This window comes from Manacus candei, unplaced genomic scaffold (genome assembly GCF_025592945.1).
Source record: "Manacus candei isolate 608988 ecotype Guabito, Panama unplaced genomic scaffold, ASM2559294v1 h1tg000023l, whole genome shotgun sequence".
Taxonomy (NCBI): Eukaryota; Metazoa; Chordata; class Aves; order Passeriformes; family Pipridae; genus Manacus; species Manacus candei.
The window spans coordinates 25,589,656-25,614,979 of NW_026138071.1; the positions used below are offsets into that span (position 1 = coordinate 25,589,656).

Consider the following 25,324-nt stretch of genomic DNA (forward strand, 5'->3'; position numbering starts at 1 on the left):
CAATCCAGGCATTTATTGCATTTTCAACTCATAAGAGAAGTGACAAAATAGAAATGTAAGAACAAGAGAATACAGATGTTTTAAGATGTCGCTTGGTTCACCACTAGAGGTAAAAGCAGGGTGGGTGGATGCGAGATGACACCAGTTATTAATGGGATTTTTGCCACTGAAAGAATATGGCAAGGTGCCTGTAGGGTGCTGCTTCATTAACCACCATTAGTCTTCCATTTCACAACTGAATGGGTGAACAATTGATGCCTCTGGGCTCCTCCAAAGTTTTGGGTTGTTTGAGGGTTTTCTTTTGCTGTTGTGGGGTTTCTTAATAACATCTCTATTCTAAAAGTGCGAAGCTCTCCCTTCATAGAGCAGGCATGTGTGTTCGTCAAAAAAGTTAGTACTGAAGAAATACTATGACAAGAGCACTTGGGATGTCAACCAGATCAGAAATAAAATCTGTCTTAAAATTTGGTCTTGGCAGTTAGCACCAATGGTTCAGAGAGTCCCATGGTACCTAAAGGCACCACAGCCTCTGCCCAATCCTTTGTATGTACCAATAACAGCTCTCATCAAATTTTATATCCTTCCTGAAATGTTGCAGTATTAATTTAAGAAACCCCAGAATATCTCTTCACCCTCATTCTGTCTCCACACTCTAAGCTTCTTGGGGCCCATGTGCCAAGTGGGTGCCTGCTCCACAGACAGCATTTGCAGGTGCTGCCAGAGCTGAAAAAGCAGCAGAGAAGGTGGGAATGAAGGTGAAGGGGTCACTTAACCGGGAGAGGTAAAGCACTGCAACACTTCATTTTAAATGGATTCGATTTTAATGCCCACAATCATGGCATAAAATGTTAGACAGCAACACACAAAAGTCTCTGGGGAGTTCTCCACTTTTGAAGCCAGACACAAAGCTGAGAGAGAGCCTTTATGATACAGGGACAGCCACCTGAATTCACAACATTGAACTAGAATTAAAAAAATAATAGTGATAATAGCCTGAAGGACTGAGGAGAACTTGGAAGCAATTCCAGGGCACATACATGCAGCCTTCTCCCATCAAATCTGCATGCTGAAAAAGATGATTCTTCAGGGTTAAAAACCAAACAAAAAGCAGTTGCATCATGCCTGTCTGCTGTTGCAGACAGGGAATCGTGGGGAATTTGTGTTTATCTGTCTTTAAAGAGCTCTGATCATACTCAACACTGTGACAGGCATCCATGATGTCATCAGGTGGACCAAGCAGGAAAACATTTTATTTTTACAGTCATAAAATCTCCAATAATCAGCAATGGAAAGAGAAAGCTCCATGTCTTTCTATGGGAGTTTGGGGCCAGACTCTAGTAGTCCAGCATGCGAATAGCTGGGAGTATGGATCCAAGGAAGGCATTTCTAAGAAGGAGAAGGCTTGCTTATGAAAAGAAGGAACAACTCCTATGTAGGATCACTTGTGTTTCTTTTCATCTTCTCTGCTATGGTGGTGTCTGGATCTACCCATCTAGTAAGAAACCAGTATTTGATCCTATGTGGAAATATGGAGAAGACAGTGGAGAGACTAGGGAGAGGATGGCTTTCCAGTGAGCAGGCAAAAGTATTGGCTAGAAATTAATTTGTGTGAGCTGGAAAAGCAATTGGTGCAGATGCTACAAAATGCATGAAAAGATGACTAGTCGGATGATCTGAGATCCCCTCTCTTTTGTGGTGCCAGAAGCAGAAAGCTTGCAGGTTGGAGAGAGTTCTTCTATGAAGTGTTTCCATTATCAAACTGTCTGTAGTGGAAGAGACTCCTGAAGTCCAACTTCCCAGAGTATTTGACAGCTTCAGCAAAAAGTTTTGTCACCTGCCAACACAAAGCAGAGGAGGACTGAGCATTGCAAAGCCTTCTGCAGAAGGCTAAGTGATAGAGCAGGCTCCACGCTTCTACTCTGTCACCCTGAAATTACCCTGTGCAGGTCTAGTCCTTGAGTCCATCCAAACCAATACCAGTCGTGCACAGGTGCTGGCTACAGCCCTCTGGAACCTGCCTGTCCAGCTGGAGAGACACAGATGTGCTGGGCTTCCTTGGCAAGACAGCTCTGTCCCATGAGAGCTGTTGTTTCTCCATACAGCCCAAAGCTAAACAGAACCAAGGTAGCTTTCCTCTCTCAAACTCAGAGATTATAACTCTGCCATCAAAACAGTTCAGTGAAATGCATCAAGCAGGTGCAGTAATAAATTTTGGATGGGGACCCCTGTTCTGGTTGTCAGAGTGTTTTGCTTGTAGGCAAAGAATGGGTCTTCAATTCCCCATTCCTTCTAATGATGTCTGACATCATCCAGTCTATGAACTTACAGTTTGGCATTCTCTCTGCTCTCCACTCACTCCCATCACAGCAGAAGATTTTGCACAGCTGGACACCAGTTCAAGTCACTGGGTTTCATGTCAGCACCCACCAACATCAATGGGAGTTTGGCTGCTGTTGCTTAATGAGAGCCAGATGAGGCTCTTTGGTGACAGTGGAAGCCACTTGCAAAGGAAGGCAGGGTACTGCTGGCAGCAGGAGTCCCACTTTGCATTACCAAATATCTCTTCCCCTATCAGTATGTGAAAGGGGTTTGTCAGGAGCTACAGACATGTAATGAGTAGCAATTGGGGACCACAACAGCACAGGCAGCAATTCCACTTGGATGACACTTTGGAACTGGATTGCCCCAAGGATCATTTAAGAAAGCCCAACAACATCCTGCTGTAAGGTTTAAGGACCATACTGGAAAAACATCCCACTATAAAGTTGTTCCCATGCATAATTCAAACATGTTACAGGCAATCCTGTGTGAGAGGTTTGCTCTGAAGTGAAAATGATGCAGCCACAACTTCAGCTGCAGTACAGGACTCGGGATTTTCTTGTTTGTTTTTTTTTTTTGCTTTGTTTTACTCAGAACAGCGTTATTTTGTACAGTAGCAAAAAGAAAACACATTCAAACCAATGTGTTGTCATGATTTTCAGATACATTATTTGTCAGATAATGAGGGTACAGACATTCTGGAATCTATGGTCACAAGTGCTTGCAAGCTCTGAAGGCTCTTATGTCTAAGAGGAGAAGGAACAACATGGGGAGTACCTGGAAGTTAGTGAGAAGAGCAATCCCGCTGTCAATAGCCATCCTCCGAATCACATAATTATCATGGACAAACTTGGTGCTGCTGTTGGGAAGGTTAATCACCAGATCTATTTTCCCATCCCTCACCAGCCTGAAGAGAGAATTCACAAGAAAGTATCACAGTGTGTCCCACCTAATAAAGACCTCTGATGAATAGCACAGGCATGGAGACAAACAACACTGAAAATTTTCATTTGAGTTTAGTCTTCACCCCAAGAAACAAGGGGTTAAAGGCACTAAGCTGCAACTCAGGAATTTGGGCTTTATTTCTGTTCCAATCAGCAATGCAAAGCAATATTCAGCCTTCATACAGCCCAGCACAACTCTGTTAAAGGCATGACTGACTGTTGTTAAAGGCTAAATATTCAGATTCCATGTATTCTTGCATGAAAGTGTAACATGGAGCAATACCTCCAAGCCATATTAAATAGGACTACTCAATGAGATGTTCATTAATCAAGCTGAAAACTCCCTGCTGGGGCAATTCCAGACAGAATCAGATAAACCAAAACTTTTGGATTGAATCTAAGTCCCACTGATCTCAATAGGGCCAGCACTTTGCCCCTTGTATTTGCTGTGCTGGATGTTAACACAATTTTGATGAGGTGAGCGTTACTCTTACCTCCTGATGGGAGGGAGGCTTGAACTCTGGCTTTCCTGCGATGGCCATGCCACAGGATTTGCTGGGATACCATTAGCATTGAGCCAGCATGAGGTTCCTTCTGTGGCATAAAGCTGTCAAGGAGAAAAAAAAAGGTTATTTACTGTGTGCTTCTCCATACCAAATCTTTTCATTTAACTCATGTGGTCTGACCTAACACACAGTCTTGGTTGTCAGAGCTGATTTTGGAGGGAATTTTTCATAACAAAGGTGTCTCTCCATACAGAGAGACACAAGTACAGAATGACTTTCCCAGATTTCTGTTATCTGGGATTTCCTGATGGATGATAGCCAACAAATGGCAGTAACACATCCAGAAGCAATGAAGTGACTTAGAAGAAACTAAATCCCTCTGACTTTCAACAGGGCTTAAGTTCAATCACTTATGATTTTTTTTGCCACTTCCTTTTTTTTTTTTCTTTTTTCAGGCCTAGCACTAAGCTTTGAAAGGCAGAACTGTAAAAGCTCTCACCAGTCTTCTGTGGCTGTGTTGGTAGTTGCCTTTCTGTAGAGACATGGATGCCAAATGATGCAGAAGAGTTACAAGAGGGATATAAAAACACCACAGAGTTCATATCTCTGCAGCTTGTGAATATCACTGAAAACCTTTTATAGTAGCCCTATAAAAATCTTCTCCATACAAAAAGTTTTCTCTTCCTTGTCTCCTGCCACACATGGCATCCTGTTGGCATTTTTGTTTCTTGGAGAACTTAGAGGAGTTTATAATGTCCATCCTGGCTGCAGGCTGATAGCAGAGCTGGAGTTGTTCCTGCCCTCACAAGTCCCATATAATGAAGTAATCACAAAAACTTTTAGTTGGGTGATACCTGCTGACTTCATGGATCACTCCGCTTAAAATTCCTGTTCTACATTGAAAATATCCTTTTTTTCTCTGTCTCCAAAGAAACTCCAACTTGTTCCTGCAGCAGGCTGAGGACATTTCAGATTTTGAAAGCTCTCTAGCTTTAAATAACTGAAACCACCTACCTTGAACCCTTCCTCATGCAATAGTTCTGCTATGCTGAGGAACCTGGGGCGGAAGGACTTCTGAAAAAGGAAATTTTTTAGATGCAGCATCAAAGCTAGGATTTAGAGACAGTGCTTTGCTGGGCAAAATGAAGATCCTCGAGACTGTGCTAAGAGGCAAATACATCTTTCTGTGCTGAGAGCATGTGTGGGGGTGCACAGAAATTTCTGCATGTGCTCATACAGAGCCATTCCCAAGACAAACATCTGGATCCTGAAGCCCAGGTCACTCCCAGCTAAGACATATTTTGTTACAACACCAGGGTAAATTTTCTCATACTAAGTTTGACTGCAACTACAGAAGATTTACTACTGCATATTAAATATCTAGGCAATTGCCTTCTCAGATACACTAACTAGAGTCCCCTCTGCTCTTAATTAAATATTTTTTCAATCACTGCTCAAACATTTGGCTTTCTCTTGTGGTAGATAACATAGATAGACAGGCTTTGGGCTGCTTTTGGATGCTCTGTTTGCACATTCCCATGGATAGGAGTCTGTGTATGTGTGAGTTCATGTCTAACTGCCACAGGCATATGGAAATGGAAGACACAAAACCACTCAGGAGACTGGGACATTGTATTCCCAAAAGGACCTGAATCCCCAGATACATGGGGCACCTTTGAAAGGTTCTCTCACAACGTAGACCCAGATCCACTGCAACTGAGAAAGGTAAGACAACCTCCTGCAGATGTCTGCACTTGAACAAGCCATTTTAGAGGAAAAGGTGAGTGAAAATTTGATGCTAGCATAAGTATCCTTGGGATGTTGAAGGTACAGCAATGCAAAGATCAGATGCAACACATGCCCTTCTCACTGCTAAGGCAAGTCAAAGCTTGCTTTTAACCTTAGCATAGCTTGGCCACTGCAAGTAATATTACTGCAAGCTCCCTTGTCCCTGCTGGAGCTACTGATAGCTTAACCTCTATGGATGAGAGAGCAATATTCTGAAGGGTGAACAATTTTCTACGAAGAAAGGGAGTAAACAGGGGTTTTTTCCAAGCACTCTGGAAAGAACCTCATTCTGAAAGCCATCTCATTCTGCACATTAACTGGAAAATATAAATATACAATGTGACAGGGTTGGCAGCTTCCCAGTCAGAGAGAAGGGTTCTGCCTTCTGGTGAGGAGAGTTGGCTTTCACAATAGTATTATAAACTTCTATCAAACATGTACTGAACATTTGTGACACATAAAACAGCCTCTCCATGAAAAGAAATTACAGCTGTCAGCTTGCATTGGAGCAGCCTTAGATTTACAAGCCGGTTGAAATAACCTGTGTAAGAAACCATTAGTTACTAAAGGTGAAAAGTACAAGCAGATTTATTTAGTGGAAGATATTTATTGAAGGAGAATTGTATTCTTTTTCCTTTATCAAAAAAGTTCCATTTCTTATAACCCCTCTCATGTTTGCCAGCAAGCAAGTATTTGTAAAGGGCTACATCCTCAGTTCATTCAGTACAGCTACACCAGTTCTCACTGAGATCCATCACTATATGAAGCCATCTCATGTCCTGTGATAATCTTGAATTTTGCATCCAAATCCACTGTGGAGGACAGAAAAATTCTGGTACGTAAGGAACTAAGGCTGAAGGTTACCTTGAAACAACAGACTTGGAGGGCTGGGATTTAAGACTAAAATACTTTATCAATGCTTTCCGCATCTCGTGGTCACCAGCACAGATGTAAGACAGATGCACTCCATCCCAGAGATATCACTGAATAGCCCAATCAGGAAAGAAAAAAAAAATAGCTTTTCAACTCCTCTTGCATAAAATATAAATTATTTAATGACAGACTCAGGGTTTCAGCATCATAGATTTCTCCAGATTGTGAAAAGAAAAGAGGTCAGATTATCAGCTTGCATAAACCAGCAGAGATCCATTTGCCTAACAGGGAAGCCGTACTCAATCTACCCTGGAAGAGCATCAGGCCTCTAAAATCCCAGGAATCTTCAACCTGTGCAGTGTCAGAGAGTGCTCACAGCTGAAGGACAACCCAGCAGGCTTGTTGTCCCAGCTGACTGCACAACCTGCCTTGTGCTGTCCCTCAGATGTCAAGAAACACTCACCTGTCTGACCTGGAGGATGATTTCTTGGTTACCCTCACCTTTGCATTGCCACTGGAACTGCAACCTGTACATGCACCAGCCTGGAAGCCCCTCAGCAAGGCTGGGCTCATTACCTGGGCACACTGGGACCAGTTTGGACTGCAGATCACAGCACAGCCATTTGCCTCTTGATTTGCAAAACACCACAGAGTGAAACATTTGCAAGAAAATCGAGTTCTCCCTTTCTACTCCTGTTAACTACATCCCTTTGACTTCCACCTTCAGCATCCTCTCACCTCACCATGATTAATAGCAATGGCATAAAGGTGCAGCATACCAAATAACCAAAATATGAGCCTAGTTACTTTTGAGGGAAGTAGAATACAAGACAATGTGGCTTCTTATTTCTCTTTCTGCAAGGGTTGAAGAGCAAGCTGCTAGTCATGAAGCAATGAAGCCTCTGAAAGTGCTTTGAGTTCACTACCCACTGCAGAAGAACCACAGCACCTTCCTCAGACAACCAAGGGGACTTGTGTACGTGCTCCTGACAAGCATCAACCCCCAGAGCACCAGAACAGCTTGGAGAAACCATCCCATGGTGTTCTGGTGTTCACAGCCTGCCTGATGCCTCCTCATTCCTTATGTCTCTTGTTTCTGCAGCGAGGGACTCCCCTTTCCTCCAGCTAAATACACAGGGAAGACCACCTACAGTCTGTATGTCAGGTCTAAGTCAGCATTTCAACCTTCTCTTCTCACAGGGCTTTATTTCCCCTATGTTTCAAAGCAGACCATTGAAAAGTAGGTAGGTGACAAACTACAGAGTGGGGAGGAACAAATACCTGGTTCTCAGCAGCAACTTTATACTTTTTGATTTGGAATTTAATTATATAAGAAATATGCTGAGATGCAGAGAGACCTTTAAGCGATTGATCTATTATTTTCAAGTTTCTTTCGCAAGAAAATGAATGGTAAAACCACTCATTAAAAAAAGACAATCTTGTTATTTTAAAAAGTTTGTGGAGTTGAGCTTTTGGCTTTATCTCTTCTTTTTCCCTTCTTTTTTTTCTTAACACCTTTGTGCAAAGAACATTTGGCTCAGTTTAACAGCTACTGACACAAAACTTACATAAATGCTTTCTATAGCTAAAATTACTTTTTGCTGCCTGTTCCCCTTTAGCTGCTATCAGGAAAATAGACTTATATTTTAACCATTTTCTTCTCCTGGTTTTGCTTTTCTCCTTTTTAAAATGCTGTTTTTTAAATAGGCAGGTGATTAGATATACAGTAGACACACAATATCAACTGCCCAGAGTTTCATGCTTAATTTTAAATTTTATCTAGGTAGCAAGCAAAGACTTTTCTGCTAATTAAAGGTAACGAAGCAACAGCTTCCATCCACAGATGTGTGTATATGTGTACACTTAAGGACTCAGTGGTAATCTGTGTTAGCAGAAATCGAGCTCCTTTCTGGCAACTTTCAGGGGTGGTGACAGCAAGACATGAAACCCTGAAGTCCAAGCTCTAGTCTGGCATAGAGTCACTGGACGTGCAGAGTATGTGTCTGAAAGACAGTCCCTAAGAGGAGAGAGCTCTGGCAAGGTGTAGAAAACAGAAACATCACTACACAAATATAGTGTTGGCTCTTCCTTTCTGAGCTACTCCTCAGAGACAGGAGCTGCAGGGTAGGGAACAATATTGGCTGTGCACCATCATCAAAAAGGGCAAGGAATAATGGCAGAAGTGGGCTGCAGGGTGAAGACTGTTGTCCTTTAACCCCTGACCCCTCTGTACTTGATTATATTCCCATCGTGACTCCAACAAGGAGAGGAATCTGCCACACCTGTCGAGGCCTCATGGCCCGACAGCCATGAGTTACATCAATGACTAGCCCACAACACCCCAAAACCATCACATTTTCTGCACTGTCAATGATGCTACAGTTCTGCCTCCAATGAAACATGCACCCCAGGGGAAAGCTTAGCAGGTCCAGCTTTGCAGCCTCACTGTCTGGGGGATTGGAGGGAAACTGGTTTCAAAAGGGCAAGAGGCAATGCACAGAGGTAGAGAGTTTATATGATTATATGATGAAAGTTTATATGATTATATGGTGAAAGTAACATTGCCAGGACTCCCATCTGGGAAGGGGCATAGAGTGAGCTCTATGGGTTCTGTGGGTTCCAGCTGGGATGTTTCTCTGAACTGCCTGTCTACAGGTTTTGTTCCACAGAAAGGTGGTTTCTAGCTCTCTGATCTCAGGCCTCTGCTTCCAGCAATCCCCAGGGGTTTCCCCCACTGAACTTCTGCAGCTCCCAGTAGAAACTATTAGGAGACAGAGGAAAAACCCATCAGGCCAGCCATATTGAATCCAATAAAGATCTCTCCATAGCCTTTGTTCCTCATTGTCTTACTGTACTTCAGGATGAATTGCAGAAAAATACATTTAAGCCATAAAGCCACATGAATGAAAACAAGGCAAGAGCTACTGAGTTTCTCTGTGTCAATCCTTTCTCAGCTTTGATTTTTAGGACTCACCTGGATTCCAATCAAAATTCCTTCCTTAGGAAATGTAAACCCTGTGGCAAGCATAGCCTTCTGGAAAGCAGAATACACATTCTCCCCGAAGCATGCGACCTGGGGAAAGGCACAGAGAAGGCAACGTGAGGGGAAAAACCAAAAACAACCCCGAAAAAAAATTGCTTTAAAAAGAAACAGGAATGAAATTTTTAAACAGCCTTTTTTGATTCTGCTTAAAGAAGTCAGACTGCATTTGCATGGAGCCTGAAGGCATGGGGAGAGTGGGAATAAATCAGAAAATCATTGTAGACAAATCTCATCATTTTAATGAAGCAATAACGAAGGAATAAGCAACACTTTAGTTTCAAACAGCACACTGAGGAGTAACAACAACTGATTCTGCTGAGCTATTGGAATGCTGTACACAGCCTCTGCTCTAATGATTGGGAGTGCACTGCAAATTGTTCAACATTATATAAGGCTTAAACACCAGCGAGGGTTCTGCACACAGGCAAGTTCCTCTGTGTGGCTGCAAACCAGGGCAAGGCAGTGCTTGTGCTCTCCTGTGCTCCTGGCATTTCTTGGGAAGGAAAACCATGGTATTTAAGGATGCTCTTCCATTAAAAGTCCATAGATACATAAAATTCAAGTAAAATTTGAGTATTTACTTAGAAAAAAACCCAAAGCAATCATGCCAATTCATAATAATTTATTTTATATTAAAAAATTCTGAGGAAGAAACCAGTAAGAATCATTTAGCAGTTCTCCAGCATTCAGAACTGGCTGTGGAGCTCAGTTGCTTACAGACTGTCATACAGCAACAATCCTCTGAAAGAGCTAAACCATATTCCTTGCCAAAATTTGGAATTCTGGTGACAAAAACAGGAAAGCATGAGATTTTGTGAAAGTTAAAAAAGGTAGAAAAACCCCCACAACCAAAAAATCAATCAACCCTCACTTTTCCTGGCCAGCTCCACGCTTGTTGAAAAACAGTCAGAAGCAGAAACTGTCACAGATTTTTCTCTTTGAAGCAACAAATCCATTGACATATACAGATTGGATAAAGGGGCTGATTGAGAATAGTTTTCCCATTTTCCTCTTATGGTCCTTCCCATTCCAGAGTTAGCCCTCACATTCATGGTCTCACTATTACCATGGCGAGGACAAACCAGTATTTCATGAAAGAAGAACAAATGATGATTTGCCAGATCTTCTGAAGTAAAAAAGAACAACTAAACAAACAAAAATCCCACACGGGAAGGGATAAAAAAAAGTCATGATAACTGATATCCCAGCTTTCCTTTAAAAACTCATCCTTGAGTGTTCACACTGCTCTACAGTGTATTTATATCCTGTGTATATCCTGGACTTCTTAGAGTGATGGACAACCCCACATCTTGTAGGCTTGGAAAAGGGGATTCCAGCCTGCCAGGAGAGGTTTTTCATTATGGTCAAAACAGCCACAATAGTCAAAGAGACAGATGTAACAAATTCAAGCCCAGATCAAGCCATGTGTGTGAAAAACTGCTTTGAGGAATAATTGAGCATTTTACCCAAAGCAAGCTATTATCCTTACTTCACTCCAAAGAAAGACTTTTGTAACTGTCACACTTTATGGCATTTGTGAATACGGATCTTTCCAACTCATAAAAGTTAATAATCCCTCCTTTATGACCATGGTAATCTCTAACCCTGTATAGAACTGGGGTTTTTTTTTGGGGGGGGAGGAGAGGTTGTGTATTCAGTTGTGTTCTGAAAATGAGGAAGTCACAGAAGCCACTTGACTTTTTTCTGCCCATTAACTACACTGAAAAGAAATCTTCTGCAATACTGATTTCCCACACATTATGAAGAGTAAAATAATTCTGGAGAGATGTAGGAGACCTGAGGCTGTTCTTCGCTTGCATCTGGGTAGAATGCTTTCTTGTACCACAACGGTAAATATTTCCTAATAAAAACAGCTCCTATAGACCCAGCCAAGCCCACATCCAATAAAGCAGCCCAGACTCTGCCACCTGCCTAGCTGTGGGAGTGCAGCATTAAGCCTAATCTAATTGCCTCTATATTTAATCACTTCCCAGAACAAGTTCTGGACCAGAATAAGTTTTTGCTACTGCAACGCTTTCTAGAAGTAACAGAGAAAGTAAGTTTAGAGATTGCTTGAGTGTATCTAAAGAAGCCCTTGATAGCTCAGCAAAACTCATAAAGAAACCTCTTTGTTCTACATGAGTAAATGTCTCTCCAGGTGATATAGATGGAATCCTGTAGCCCAAGGGCGAGGGTGATGAGCCTGGGCAGATGAACAGCCCTGTGCCCTTACAGTGTGCCATGTGTACACTGAGAGACGGCTCAAAAGCGCCTCACAGCCCAGCTGTAGCAAGAGTGGGTAAAGCTGCCCAGTCTCTTCATCCTACCAACAGTCATTAATGCAGCCACCACATTTTATTCACTCTTTCTTGCTTTTTGCACCTTGGGACATGCCTTGATGGTTACTAGGCAACAAGAAAACACCACACGTATTTTCTGCCCTTAATTAACTGTTCCAAGACCAACTGCTCACGACCTGGAGTCTCGACATCACTGTTCTAGCACGTGTTCACGGGGGGATTGGAAGCTGTAAGGACTTGTCTGTCCAGAAGCAGACCATTCATAAAACAGACTGATGCAGGGAGAGCCTCCCAGAACCCGACAGCTCTCAGATAAACTCATTGCAGGCTGTCACACCAACTAGGTCCAACTCAGAGAGCTGACATGCAGGTAAAGAGGGACATCCAGTGGCTGAATAAACTGGGTTTTCCAAGACATTGTTTTCCTACAGCTAAGAAAGATGTTTTCAATTTTCTGAAGAAGCTACAGATTCCATCATGATTCAGGCAGTAATAAGATCACTTTCTAAGATTCATGATGTTTAAAGTTAACTTGGTTTAAAAAAAAAAAAAAAAAAAGGGATACCTCCCCAGTAGAGGCCATTTCACATCGGAGAACAGGGTCAGCATCTCTCAGCCGGGACCAGGAGAACACTGGAGCCTGGTGAAACAAAGAGGAAGGAGGGGGGAAAAAATAAATTAATTAATTTATTATTAGTTAATTAAAAAATTCCAGCTATGCTTGGAAGTGACAGAAAGAGACAATTTATCCAAAAAAGCAGTGGTCAAGGCTGATAAGCAAAGGAGTACTTGGCAAATTAGTCCCCTCAGCACCCTAATGATGGACTGGAACAAATAAACATGTGTTTCACCAATAAATCAATTATCTAACTTTTGCAGTCCTGCTCACATTCCAGTGGTAGATTTTCAGTCAGTGGTAGCCCATTATCAGTCTCATTTTAAGGACAAATTTTAAAATAGAAAGGCTAGGAAGCATCTAACTCATGGAACAAGGAGAGATGCTATATGAATCCAGTGGGTTTTTCTGAGAAAACTGTTCTCTATGAAATTTTTCATTCACAAAAATAAAACTATTCCACAAGAAAACACTCTTTTGGTGTAAACCAGATGAAACTTCATAAATTATTTTCATATTTTTCTTCTCCCCAAAATACATACTCATAATCTTTTGTATGAAAATATTAAACCCCTTGATCATTATTATTATCTGAGGACTTAGGTCACTGCAGTCTCTGAGTTCTCTTGTCTAATTTGATCTTAAAATAACAAACAAGGAGGGAGGAAAAGAAACTCTGTTAATAACCAAAGACTACACGTGACAAACAAGGAACAAACTTCCTGCTATGGAATCATTTTCTATAGGGCTTCTCCACATCTGAAATGCCATCTTCATGGCATTCTCATCAAGACAGGATCCTTGCTGCTTAAGAAAGAATCTATTTTTAAATCCACGGACATAATTCCGTTCCTGGAAGTCTCCAACGGTGACACTGCAGACGGGACAGATGCTGCTTCATGACACCTAACAATGACCAGCTAAAATGCAACAGCACAAATTCACAAGGTGTCTCAAAAAACACCCCCTATCTTTGTGACTTTTAGATCAGTTTTATTTCTACTGTAAGTAAAGAGAAAATTTTTACAGTGGCCAACTCCAGAGTCTCAAACTGGGATATGGCAGCCAAGGTGGATTATTTTAATGCGCATATTGTCTTGAATGGGAACAAACAGCAAAGTCTTCTCTGCTAGCTCCCTAACTTGTGTCTGCCATGAACATAAAAATGCATCAGCAGGAGCAAACTCTGGTTCTAAATCCTATTTAAAACTTAGTCAGTCATGCTCTACCCAGGATTTAATCTTGGTCAGGCCATGATACTTGCATCAGTCTACAAGCAAACATGTTAAGACAGTCTTGCAGCCACTAAAGCTGAAACAGTGGGACTCAAATCCACAAAGGAGCAGCTATGTTGTGAAAGAGGAAGAGAATTTCATATTCTCTTTTCAGAGCATTTAAGACCTGCTGGAGAAACAAGCTCCTGTGTCTATGCAAATATTCATAGCAGTAAATTGTGAGAGAACAGAAAACACGATGCACGAATAATAACAAAGAGGTTAAACTGGAATATTTTTCAAAGTTTAGCACTTCCAAAGGCATTAGCAAGTTTTTATATTTGACAGAGTCACACAGAACACAAAGAGTATAAAAGGCTTTGTGGGAAGTTTTGAAGAATACAGTTGGTTTTTCCACTCTGTAGCCAGCATTCCCAGGAGAGAAAAAACTCCTCACAGTTTAGCTAACAACAATGTAGAAGACCTAGGTCTAAATAACAGAAATTTATAAAAATAAATAAGATTCACAAAAGCAAAAAAAAAAATAAAAATCTCGAGTTCAAATTTCAGATTGTGCCTATCTGTGGCATCACAATAAAATGTAAAGCCACTTCTAGACTAGTTGCCAATAACCTGGCCTGGCTTGGGCCACAGATTTGGCTTGCATGTTAAAAAGTCTGAACATTTTATTAGTAGGAAGATGTTAGCTGTTTTCTGCTTCCTTGGTTTTCACTTGATATGGAATCTATTAAAGCTTGAAAGTTTCAGTATAAAAAATTCTCATTATCCCTTGGATTTTCTGCAATACTGTTCTAGATTTTTATGATTAGGAACTTCGATTAATTTTTTTTCTTCTACTAAGCATTCAAAAATACCAACAGTATACTTTAGTATCTTGTGTGCTAAATAAGCTTAGTAATTACAAAGAGTAAAACCTTGGCCTTACTGAAATAAAAGGATCCAAGACTTTCACATGTATTTTAACTGGTAGTGTATAAAGAGGGGATTACATGTCCCCAGTCCTGATGATGAAATCTGGGGGCACTCACAACACAAGGTTGTACAAGTCCACACATATGTTAGATAGTATTACAAAACAGCCTGAACTTCAGTGTTCAATTCTGCAAGAGGAAATTTATTATGCAGTTCATAAAAATGATTCAGAGTAGCTCAGAATTAAAAAATAAAGGACGATTGATTTTGGTAATAATCACTGGACAATTTTTCTTTGATTTTTCTCTAAAATTTCCAAATATACAAATACAATTTTCCAATTATCCTGACAGAAACTACAAAAGGTCAATTTGACCTTTGGCCAATGACTCAGTTGTTCTCTCTGGGCATTGAAGTACTAATTGTCTAATAATGTGCTACATGCTGGATCTGTCGTGGGGGTTTTTTTGGTGTTCTTTTGGAAAGCATACCTTAATCCCAACATATTTGGATGGAATAATAGGATGTTCCAACGTGGGGAGGGATGACTCATTAACCTCTTTTCCTATCATCACTTTAGTGGCCACATCAATGAAGTCCACGCCCAGAGTCTTCGATACAAAGGGGAAGGAACGTGAAGCCCGCAAGTTGCACTCTATCACCTGATGGGATTGAAAAAGAGAGATAGCAGGGTCATGCACAGACTGCAGTGAAGAAACAGAGTGATTCATATTTCTGGAAATCAGTCCTCAGTCCTCTTGGCAGAGATGATCTTCAGATCGTCAAATAAGAGACACAGAAATTGTGTTCAATATTAAAAGAGCGATGAGGGAAGGGGAGTGGCCAGCCTGAGGTACAAGTAGCCTGATGTTCTTCAACTGAGGATCCTCTCTACTGTTTGAATATTAGAACTGAGGGCGAGCTAGAGTTCACTCAGAAAATGTGCTGTTAATGTGCAAAGAGGCATGGAAACTTATGCACAGGCATGAGGTACAACCTCTAGAAGCCCAACCTGTTCTTTTTTCATGGTAGTGAAAAAATCTGAAAGGCTGGACTATCCTTACTGACTTCCCTCATCCACATGTGGAAGTCACTTAGTGACCCAAGAAAGCAACAAAGAAGTTCTGCATCCTGCTGAGAAGCCACCTTGGAGTTCCTCAGCAGAAGAGTCGTTGATGTAAGTGAGGATGAGGAGGAGTGAAGGGGGGCAGGAATAGGTAAGTTAAGGTAGAATGGAAAAGGGGGGGCTATGAAGAGAAAAGACAAGCACGACTGAGGGAAAGCAAGGAACGGAAAACTCCAGTCTGTCCCTCTCTGGAGTTTCTGAATAGCCATGTGTGAAACACAAAAAAGGTGAACAACAGTAAGTACTTTTCACTCAACTAACAGCCCAAAACAGATCTTTTACCAATAATGCATCTCTTCTGGTCTACATCAGGTTTCCTCCTCAGTCACTATTTCCTCAGTCATACTCTGCTCTCATTCCTCTGACCTCCTTTCATTAGCAACAGAAAGCCATCTGTTACCCAAAAAGAGTGAAACATCCACTGTACTTCTGTTACTAATAGCTACTAGGACTATTCAGATAACCATCTTAATAGCTTATATTAAAGGTTTAAACACTTACATTGTCTTGCTTTCTTTCCAATCCCTTTGGAAGGCTTAATTTAACACCCAAATAGCTAAAGATGAGAGCGGATATCAGAGATCTAAAAGCCATGATATTCAGTTTATAGGATGAGGCACAGGTTTCAGTGCTGTCCATCCTATTCCAAACTGATAATTTTGGGAAGGACCACAGCCCACAGTAAAACAAAGCTAGTGCTGACAGACAGGCAACAAGACTCAGTTAACCCTGAATGAAAAGGCAGAGGAGGATTCTCTCTCCCACAGAGACAGGGAGAGCTGTGAGATCAGGGGTGGCACAGGTGAGCCCACATGATCAGACAAGGCAGGTTAGTTGTCACAGCTACTACTGCCACAGAGTTTCCACAGCAGGGATGCAGGAACCATACACCTTAGGGGAGCCTGAATTCCTGCCACAAGAGTCACAAGAGCTCTTACCAGCACATCGTTACCTCGCACCAAGAACTGGATGTTGAACGGACCAGAGATGGCAAAGGCATTTGCAATTTTTTTTGTAGCAGATTTTACCTATAAAACACGAATAAATAAAGTGTAAGTGTGTGTATATAAAATAAATAATTAAGTCCCACAAAATAGATGGCATCATGGCAACAAATCACCTCACATATGGATTCCTTTAAATGTCATTGCTCTCTGCCCTATTTTTTTTCTCTAAACACTCATTTTGCCAACAGCATTATCTTTCAGAAGCAAACATGTTTAATGTTCCCAGTAACCTAGAGCCTGAAGTGCCTTTTGAGGGCAGAGGTAAAAATCAGTTGTGTGTGTGTGTGTGTGTGTGTGCGCGTGTGTGTGTGTGTGTGTGTGTGTGTGTGTGAAAAAGCAGCGGGGAGAAGGAGAGAGAATCAAAGCTTTGCACTGTAGCAATTCCTACACTGCATACTGGAGCCTTTATACCTTTCTTGGTGAAACAATTAATAATGTTTTGGCATTTGAGAATAACTACTCAAATTTGTAAGTGTCCTAAAAGTCTTTCACCAACATGCCTGTCCCATCATAGATCAGTGGGAGGTGTCTGAGAAGATACACTCTGGAACACACTGGGAGGAAAGTCTTATTTACTAGGTTCAGTACAAGTGTTGAATAACTGCTTCAGGAGACAACTATTTTCAGAAGCAAGGCCTTGGACATTCTTGGAAACAGAGCTGGAGCACAGATCAGTGCATGACAGACTTTGTTGGCTTCCAAGCAAACCCTTAGCAGGATGACATCACAAGCAATAGCATATTTTATTTTAAAATTGCATTTTGACAACTAACTTTGTATTACCAGGTTTATTCTTGAAAGGGAAAAAAGTCAAGATTAGGTGAGCTCCATTCATCCTGATATTATGTTTGGAAAAGCAGGTAGCTATAAATTCTTGTGGGAGAAAAGGAAGTGGAAAGTGAGCCATAGCATATTTATGAATTAGACAATCCTCTACTGCTATGGAAACCAGTTCTAAACCAAGGAAACAAAACAATCCAATGGGTCTAAGATCATGCACACCTACTGCTTAAATCAATGAGATACAGTTCAAAAGATGCTATGCACACAGCCAGTCACAGGGGCACCGTGACATCCTCCACTTGCATATATCACACTGGCCCTCAAAAAAAAAAATGGATGATTTGATTTCTCCACTGTTGATGGAAGGAAAGCAGATTCAAACTCTCATTTCTTTTTCTCTTTTCAGTGCTACTGCAACACCTACCTTTTCCAAGGCTCCCTGGCTAATGGTCTGTGTGGGTAACATGAGGGTGGCATCTCCAGAGTGAACACCTGCATCCTCCACATGCTCCGAAATAGCATGGGAAATAACCTGCATACAGCAACAAGAGAGCAGTTGGTCATCTCCTCCTCTCTCATGAACTGTTCCTTCATCCTCAGCATAGCCTCCTGAACAGTTGTATCCAAAAGAGGATACAGATGGGTGAGAAAGTGAATTTTCCAAGATTTTGAGGAGAATATGCCTGAAGCCAGACACAAGGCATATGAACAAGGAGATTGTGTCAGTGTCTTTCATACCATGGTTAAACAAACCATGAACATGATAAAACCCACCATAGCCTGGAGATACTAAGGCTTCCTCTCTCTAACACACGTGGACTCAGAAGGTAAAAGCTAATTAAGCTTTAAACCAGCTCTCTAAGTTCTGCTGGCCAGAGCACAAAACAGCTGTCATTCCCCACTAGAAGCAAGAATGGACTAACATCATTGATACATTATTTTTTGCCCACTCTGATGGTGTTTTTATCACAGAGAAAAGCAAGTGGAAGAAATTCAGGCCTAAGGACTTAAATTGAATGAACTCCATCAAGGCACACTACCTCGATATCAAAAAAGTGCCTGTGTCTGCTGGTTAGAAATTAGGATTGAAAACAGAATATTTCTGTTAATTGATAAGTTTCTGGTTTTTTTGTGAGAACTGTCTTTGCTGAATAATTAAATGCAAGGGGACGTTGTAATAATAAAATAACTGTGGCAATTGCATAACACATGCTGATACAGGTCAGATGAAAGTAATTCCTGAAGTCAGTGATTTGCAAATGCAGTAAAAATTGTATTCTAAAGGATTCATTTACATGGATAAGCAATGCTTAAAAAGATAACTGTTCAAACGTAATGGTTTTGAACCTAAAATGAATTCTTCTTGTTTCTCTACCCTTCTCAGTTCAAATCCATGGCTGTATAGTAAATCATTCAAACCACACATTTTTGCAAATATCCAATCCAGAAAAACAAGTTTACTATTAAAGAAAAGCAAAGTACTTACTCTTCCTGCCTTAGCTACAGCATCCATTTCCACCTCACGGGCATTTTCAATAAATTTAGTGAGCACCACAGGGTGATCCTGTCATCAAGACAAGAAAAAATAATAAACTTTTTATTTGAGACTATCTGGAGACCATCCAGGTTACTTTTGAAGAAGAATCCCAAAAGACCAATCTATCAATATCCTTATTTCCACAGATAAGGTAATTTTGAAAGAACATAATGGGCAAAAACGTGGCATGATTTCCTCAAAACCACTGATGCAAAAGTTTGAGTTCTCCATAATGACACCATGAAATCTGGGGCAAAACCACAATGGGCTTTTATGTGAGATCATGGCAAAAATAACATAGTGAGATGTGCATGGATCCAGTGACCTCTGATCCTGTCTCTCAAGGATGATCCTTACCTCCAAGATCTTCAATTCTTCCTCCCTTTAAGCCTCCCAGACACCTCACTGAACATACTGCTTCAAGTAACTAATCCTTGGCATATTTAATGACTTTGTAGAGTGGCTGTTTGCTACTTTAGTCATGTATTTTAGACAACTGATCCATTCCTTTCTAATTTCCCTGCCTGGTTTCCTAAGTCTCCCAGGGAGAGGTTGCCACTAATTATAGCTGGCCAGGAACAACCTGTCCTTGTCCCTCAATACCTGGTACAGATTTTTTTTCCTTCTTCTTCCTCCTACCTGGGTCTGGGATGCTACCACACACTTCCCATTTCCGTTTAATACTTTCTCCTCCCAGACACTTGCTTCAAAAAAATCTAATCTTCATTCTTCTTGGCCAGCATTGTGTCTCAGCATTTTACCTGTCCCATCCACTATTAACTACCTGTTATTTATTAGAGAATAAAATGAAGTTTATGACAGTCTGTGCATGCTCAAAAGGCTCCTCTTGAAAAAATGTCAAGCAACTCCAAAAGTTACAAGACACAAGCAACTCCAAAAGTTGCAAGACACAATTCCTTCCATTTATCAGTGCAAGGGTAAATTCACAGGCAAGGACACTGTTTCATAAATTTAGTGGCTTGTGTCCTGTAACTTTCTGTCTTGCTGCAGTTTTTCACCGCAAGATTTTATATGTGCACACAACCTTGTTTGCTTCAATCTGTCTCAACTCACACAAGAAGTTTGGTACATTATTGACAACATAAATGCCATAAGGGCACAACACCAGAACAGCAAAGTGGTTAAAACAACAGAACAACACCAGTCAGGGCCTTTACCCGGAGATGCTCTGCTGGATGGAGCAGAATTAGCTAAGGCTTTGTAAACAGAAAAATTAAGCCTGTGTCCCACAAACATGATCACAACTAATACTGGTAGCTTCTGTGGGACCATTCACTGACCACAAAGCCTCAACAAGGATGAAAAACTACGATGGATTAGTGGGAGGGGGAGACCTTCAGGCCCTGGGATCCAGCCCATCACCTGGAGGTGAATGCTCTTCCCCCCTGCCCCCCGCCACGTGGCCGGCGACCCCATAAGGAGATCACACAGACCACTAGGGAGGGATGGACGAAAGAGGAAGTTTATTATGGGGTAGGGGTTTATAAGGCTTTTAGGAGGGTCAAAGGGGAGCAGGGTACAGAAAAAAACAATCAGGTAAAAAGTTAACAACCAATAGGAAGGGGTTAACAAAGACCAATGAGAAACACCTGAGGACATCTTCCTAGGACACTCCTGTATGGGAGACAAGTCCCTCACAGGGGGTGTCGGGAACACGGAGCAATGACTTTGCAGGAAAAGCAAAAGCCATTTTAAAACCTGTTTAAACCACATTGAAAACTTCTGTTTCTATAACATTTGAGCAGTTTTCTTCTTTTTCTTCACTAGTCCATCTCTGACAGGACTTCTTCCATCCTACATATGGCAAATCCATTGCCACAAAAAACCCTTCCTAATTTAGAAGCAGAACACATTATTTTTATTCTGGTTTGCTTTTTGCTACCTTAACTTCAGCTATACCATAACTTCTGTTAATATACAATACTGGATGAAGGAAGAAGTCTTTCTTTGGCAGTCTGACGACACCAGCAAAAAATAAGCATGTAAATCTAGTTTTACAGATCAGAACCAGACGAAAATCAGAATCAGAGCACCCAAAAATTCATGTTGTGCAACTGGTCATGTTTGCAGCATGTGGCAGTGCCCTATTTGTGAAGCAGAACTGGACATCCTAAGGATTCCATGAGAACACCCTCTCTTTCCCCTAAGAATATGTCACATATTGCCAAGTCTGCAAGTGCAACTCCCTCCTGCACCAGGGATGAGACCTCTCAGCAATGAAGGACAGCATTGCCCAATTCAAGTCATTCAAGCTGTGACAACTTAAGGTGACCAGGGGGCACTTTCCTGGGCTTCAGGTTCCTATAGGGCATCCACTGCCATCATAAAGCCCCCCAGCAGCATGACAAAGTGATCTGTCCCACTGAATGGGGCTTAAGGCCATTGTCTGGGCTGTTTCTGTGAGTGTAAACACAGAGTAGTTCAGATAAAGTACAGACAGAAGTTAGTCATTTTGGGAGGCTGAGCACTGCTAAGAACCTGACACACTAGCACAGGCTGACCATGTAGTCTTCTGAGAATTAGTTAAATAATTCTTTCTTATGAAAGTAACAGTGGTACTTTCCCTCTAAAACTTGTTCAAAGACTATAGTAAGTGGTCTCCTTGCCTCCACACTAATCTACCCTTCAGGATATTATTATTTTGCAAGGCATCTCCCTTTCATTCCACCATTTCTTGCTGAAAAGCTAAACTTCCATCATGTGCCTCATATACTTATAAAGTGCATGGTTTTGTTCCTGTTCAAGCTTTAATCACCTGATTAATAAGCAGTAATATATCTGGCTTCCATAGCCATTGAGTTTTCAGAGTTCCTCTCTGACTTATTTTTAACTCCAAGATTCCTGTGACAGCAGTGTTTATGATACCATAGGACTGTTCTGAAAAGTGACCATTCAAAACAAGAAAGAAAAAAAAAGAAGAAAAAAACCTCAGAAGAGATGCCACGATGAAATTTTAAGTTGTTCAAAGAAGACAGACAAAACAACTCAGAAAAATGCTACCAGTTCTATGCTAGTTGGCAAAACTCACCACTATCAAGCTTGGCTGGGGCAGGAAGGTCCCAGCCTATACCTGTTTACATAATTAACTTGTCAGAAATGGATGCCTGGGTACAACAGCCAAGTGCCATCCTAGATCCATGCAGGCATCCCAGCAGTGTCAGTAAGGATGCTTGCCCAGGATCCCATGCATGTTAGGGAACAAACTGAGGAGTCAAACTGCAATTTCAGTGACTCCTCCCCAAACAAAGAAGGGAAAGAGTGAGGAAGACGCTATAAAGAAACAAAAAGAGATGGAAAACACAGTAGAGAAGAAACAAATAGAGCAAACACAAAAAGAAAAAGCAGTGGCAGCATGAAGACTGGTACCTGAGAGACTCTGGTGGCTTCTGCTAACAAATTCTTCATTTCCTCTTCAGTGAATACCACATTCATTGAGGACCCACTGTGAGACAGGAAAGAAAAGAAATCAGGTCAGCTTCCATTGTGATCAGCGTTAGGTGCCACAGCACAGGACTGCCAATCAGAGACTAGCCAAGGAAGCTCCTGACTCAAGCCACTTACCCCATCTTGATTGAAAGAGAGGCAGAGATGGTACCTAATCACCCTTCATTATACTTCCCAGAGAAGACAGGAGACCTCCAGAACCATAACAGAGAATCAAGTGAAGAACTATGGTTGTGTAGCCTTAGCACTGCTGACAAATCCCCTTCCTGAGTCAAGCCTTTGAACCTTCCCCTGAGCTGAGGGAGGTGACTCATCAGCCAGACAGCTCCATTAAGGCCCAGACTTTCCCCATGGGGCAGCTTAGCTGTGACCTCAGCTAAAAAAGAAACTTTTCTCACTTTAGCCCAGTTTCTCCCCAGTGACAGATGAAGTGAGGAATGCACAGGTCACTGGTGATGGTTGTGACAATGTGAATCCAGATGAAAACAGGCTGTTCTTTTCTGGTCATTTCACTCTGTTCTTTCCCAAAGGTCTTATTCCTTAAGGGAGAGGCAGAGTAGATGCAGACACTGTAAACTGGAAGCTACATTTGAGATGTAGCTGTCAGTAGTATCTGAGAGGGGGATCTGGGAGAACATGGGTCCAGAGATAGTGATTCAGGTGCCTTCTAAGGACAATAATACAAAAAAGATGTTACATTGGCCATTTCTACCACTGGTGCACAGTTTCCCCTCTGCTTTGATGGGCACCACACAAAGGCTGCGGGGAAAAGTGGAAGACTGATCTATCCCACAAAATCAGTTACTTTAGCCTAAGATAAATAGAAACAAGTACCTTGGTGATTATATTACTGGACTACCTCTTCAGTTGATGTAAATCAACAGAGTTCAATTAAGTCTATGACCTGTGTCAGTAGCACCACTGAGGATGTGAGCTAGTGCACACAGTACATAACTGGTGGGGAAATGCATTTAGTTTTCCAAGGAAACTGGCAAATATTAAAGGTCATAGCTGCTCAAAGGATGAAGAAGTTTAGCTGTGGTCCTGTTGCTGCTCTGCAAATAGAGGACAGACAGAGTGCTGTGTGAGGGCTTTTCACTCGCCGGTTCCTCAAGTTTTACATCCACTAGTTTTACCTTTCTCCCTGAAGTCCCCCTAACCTGCACAAACACCCTTTAGCAAATATTTAACATGGAAAGGGTCTATAATGGATTTAATACAAATGGAAACAATAGCTAAAATAAGTGTTCCCTAAAAATCTGGGGAATTACATCAGGAGCAGATTTTAACTTATACTCCTGACCTGAGGTCTGTTTTCTAACTTTGCTTGCAACCCCACTGCAAGCTTTAGAAACCAGATAGAAAAGTCACATTCAGGAGTCTCTTCTGAAGGATATTTCCTTGAGGTTTGAAGATATAAGAAATCCTTCTCCTTTCCTTCTTTTTGAAGTGTGTTAGCCCCTCCTCCCCCCAAAAATTGATATTGTGCCTCTTCATTTTGATATGTATGTGTCTTCTTCATATGGAAAAGGACTCAGTGAGTTTGCTGTGTGTGCACACTGGTGTAACTCCCTCAGAAAGTCTAACTGTTGGAAATGTGGGGTTCCACACAATGTCTATTTAATGATGAAGGAACAGATACATTTCCGGAAGAATTTGTAACAGAGTGTTAGAACTGGGTTTCTGCTCGGAAGGCTTTCTGCCTAAATGGTAACTCCCAAAGGCAGTTTCAATGCTTTCCTCCCCCCCTGCATAGCAAGAGTTCTCAGCCTTGCTCTCTGGAACATGAGAAGAGAGAGAGAGAGAGTTCTAACAAACATACACCAAGGCCTTGGGAAGGCGGTGGAGAAACAGAGAGGACAAAAAGGGCCCCGAGGGGGCAGGAGCTGGCCTTTTGCCACAAAAAAAGTGGTCCTTGCATCTCAAATGAACCTTTTTTTTAAATCTTTCCACTGCCTTGGTATTCTTGGGAAGAATACCCGTGTATGTTTACCTTACAGTGAGAAGCAGCTGCCACCGTGTAGGGACATAAAACATGCCTGTAAGCGGAGAAGCTTGGCAAATAAGAAGCTGAATTCAAAAGATGCACTGCCATTTTCTGAAAACAGATGCCAACCCCAATAAATGGCCTCAGTATACTCCCTTCTGGTTTTCCTGGTGGTAAACAATCTTCTGATTTAATTGTACAGGTAACAGTCTCAGGAACCTTAAAGATTATGCCAGATAGTTTGTGGGTTTGGCCTTAAGATATGAAAAAGGTAATGCAGCTAAACAGACATTCTTATGAATATGTTCTACTTTTGATCAATGCCTGATGGACTTAAGGGATCCATTGGCTTCCCTTATTGATTTGATCAGTTGTCCCATGGGCAGCTTTATGCCACGTACACCTAGCACAGAGCTTTCCACACATCCCTGAAATTACTCTCCCTTGTCTCAAAGAGGCCTTTGGAGTTCATGCCCTCCCTTGCTGAGCTCTGATGGCTGAGCCTTACCTCAGAACATAGGAGGGCCTCAGTAAACATGGGTAACTCACTGAGCTTGCAAATTCAACTGCGTCTCTCTAAAGAAAGGGAGGAAAAACACGCTATGAACAAGAAAATATTTTAAAGTCATACCAAAATTTCAACACTGCCTGCATTTGCACTTTACTAGCCAGTAAGATGGTAGGGGAAGAAGTCAGAGACTGCAGCCTGGTTCCCAAACTGGCACCTTCAGACCTTCCCTGTCCATAGAGCTTCACCAGGAAAAAAAAGCAGTGCCAAGACACCTCTATTCCTTTGCAAATTCCACCTGCTAGAGCAGTTCTCAAAGCCAGCAGGCCAGAGTAGACTAGCCTGGCGGCGGCGCTAACTTCTGCTGGGTATATA

At 41.7% G+C, this 25,324-nt stretch overlaps 1 protein-coding gene across 10 annotated transcripts in view; it reads right to left on the reverse strand.

The window, feature by feature from the left end:
• The window catches only part of CPS1 (carbamoyl-phosphate synthase 1), a 190,819-nt gene that overhangs the window by 27,026 nt on the left and 138,469 nt on the right, over positions 1-25,324 (reverse strand). For 7 of the 10 annotated variants that reach the window (XM_051786736.1, XM_051786744.1, XM_051786735.1 and 4 more), the window contains 12 exons: positions 24,950-25,017; positions 22,377-22,452; positions 18,939-19,016; positions 17,877-17,984; positions 16,601-16,690; positions 15,028-15,198; positions 12,339-12,413; positions 9,405-9,503; positions 4,784-4,843; positions 3,758-3,870; positions 3,097-3,226; positions 11-1,834 (listed from right to left, as the gene is read on the reverse strand). In XM_051786736.1, the coding sequence (XP_051642696.1) occupies positions 1,736-1,834; positions 3,097-3,226; positions 3,758-3,870; positions 4,784-4,843; positions 9,405-9,503; positions 12,339-12,413; positions 15,028-15,198; positions 16,601-16,690; positions 17,877-17,984; positions 18,939-19,016; positions 22,377-22,452; positions 24,950-25,017 (1,167 nt within the window). In that variant the 3' untranslated portion in view covers positions 11-1,735. Of the gene's footprint in view, positions 1-10; positions 1,835-3,096; positions 3,227-3,757; positions 3,871-4,783; positions 4,844-9,404; positions 9,504-12,338; positions 12,414-15,027; positions 15,199-16,600; positions 16,691-17,876; positions 17,985-18,938; positions 19,017-22,376; positions 22,453-24,949; positions 25,018-25,324 lie in introns of those variants that run through there. The other 3 variants (XR_007904400.1, XM_051786740.1, XM_051786741.1) reach the window with 2 other exon arrangements.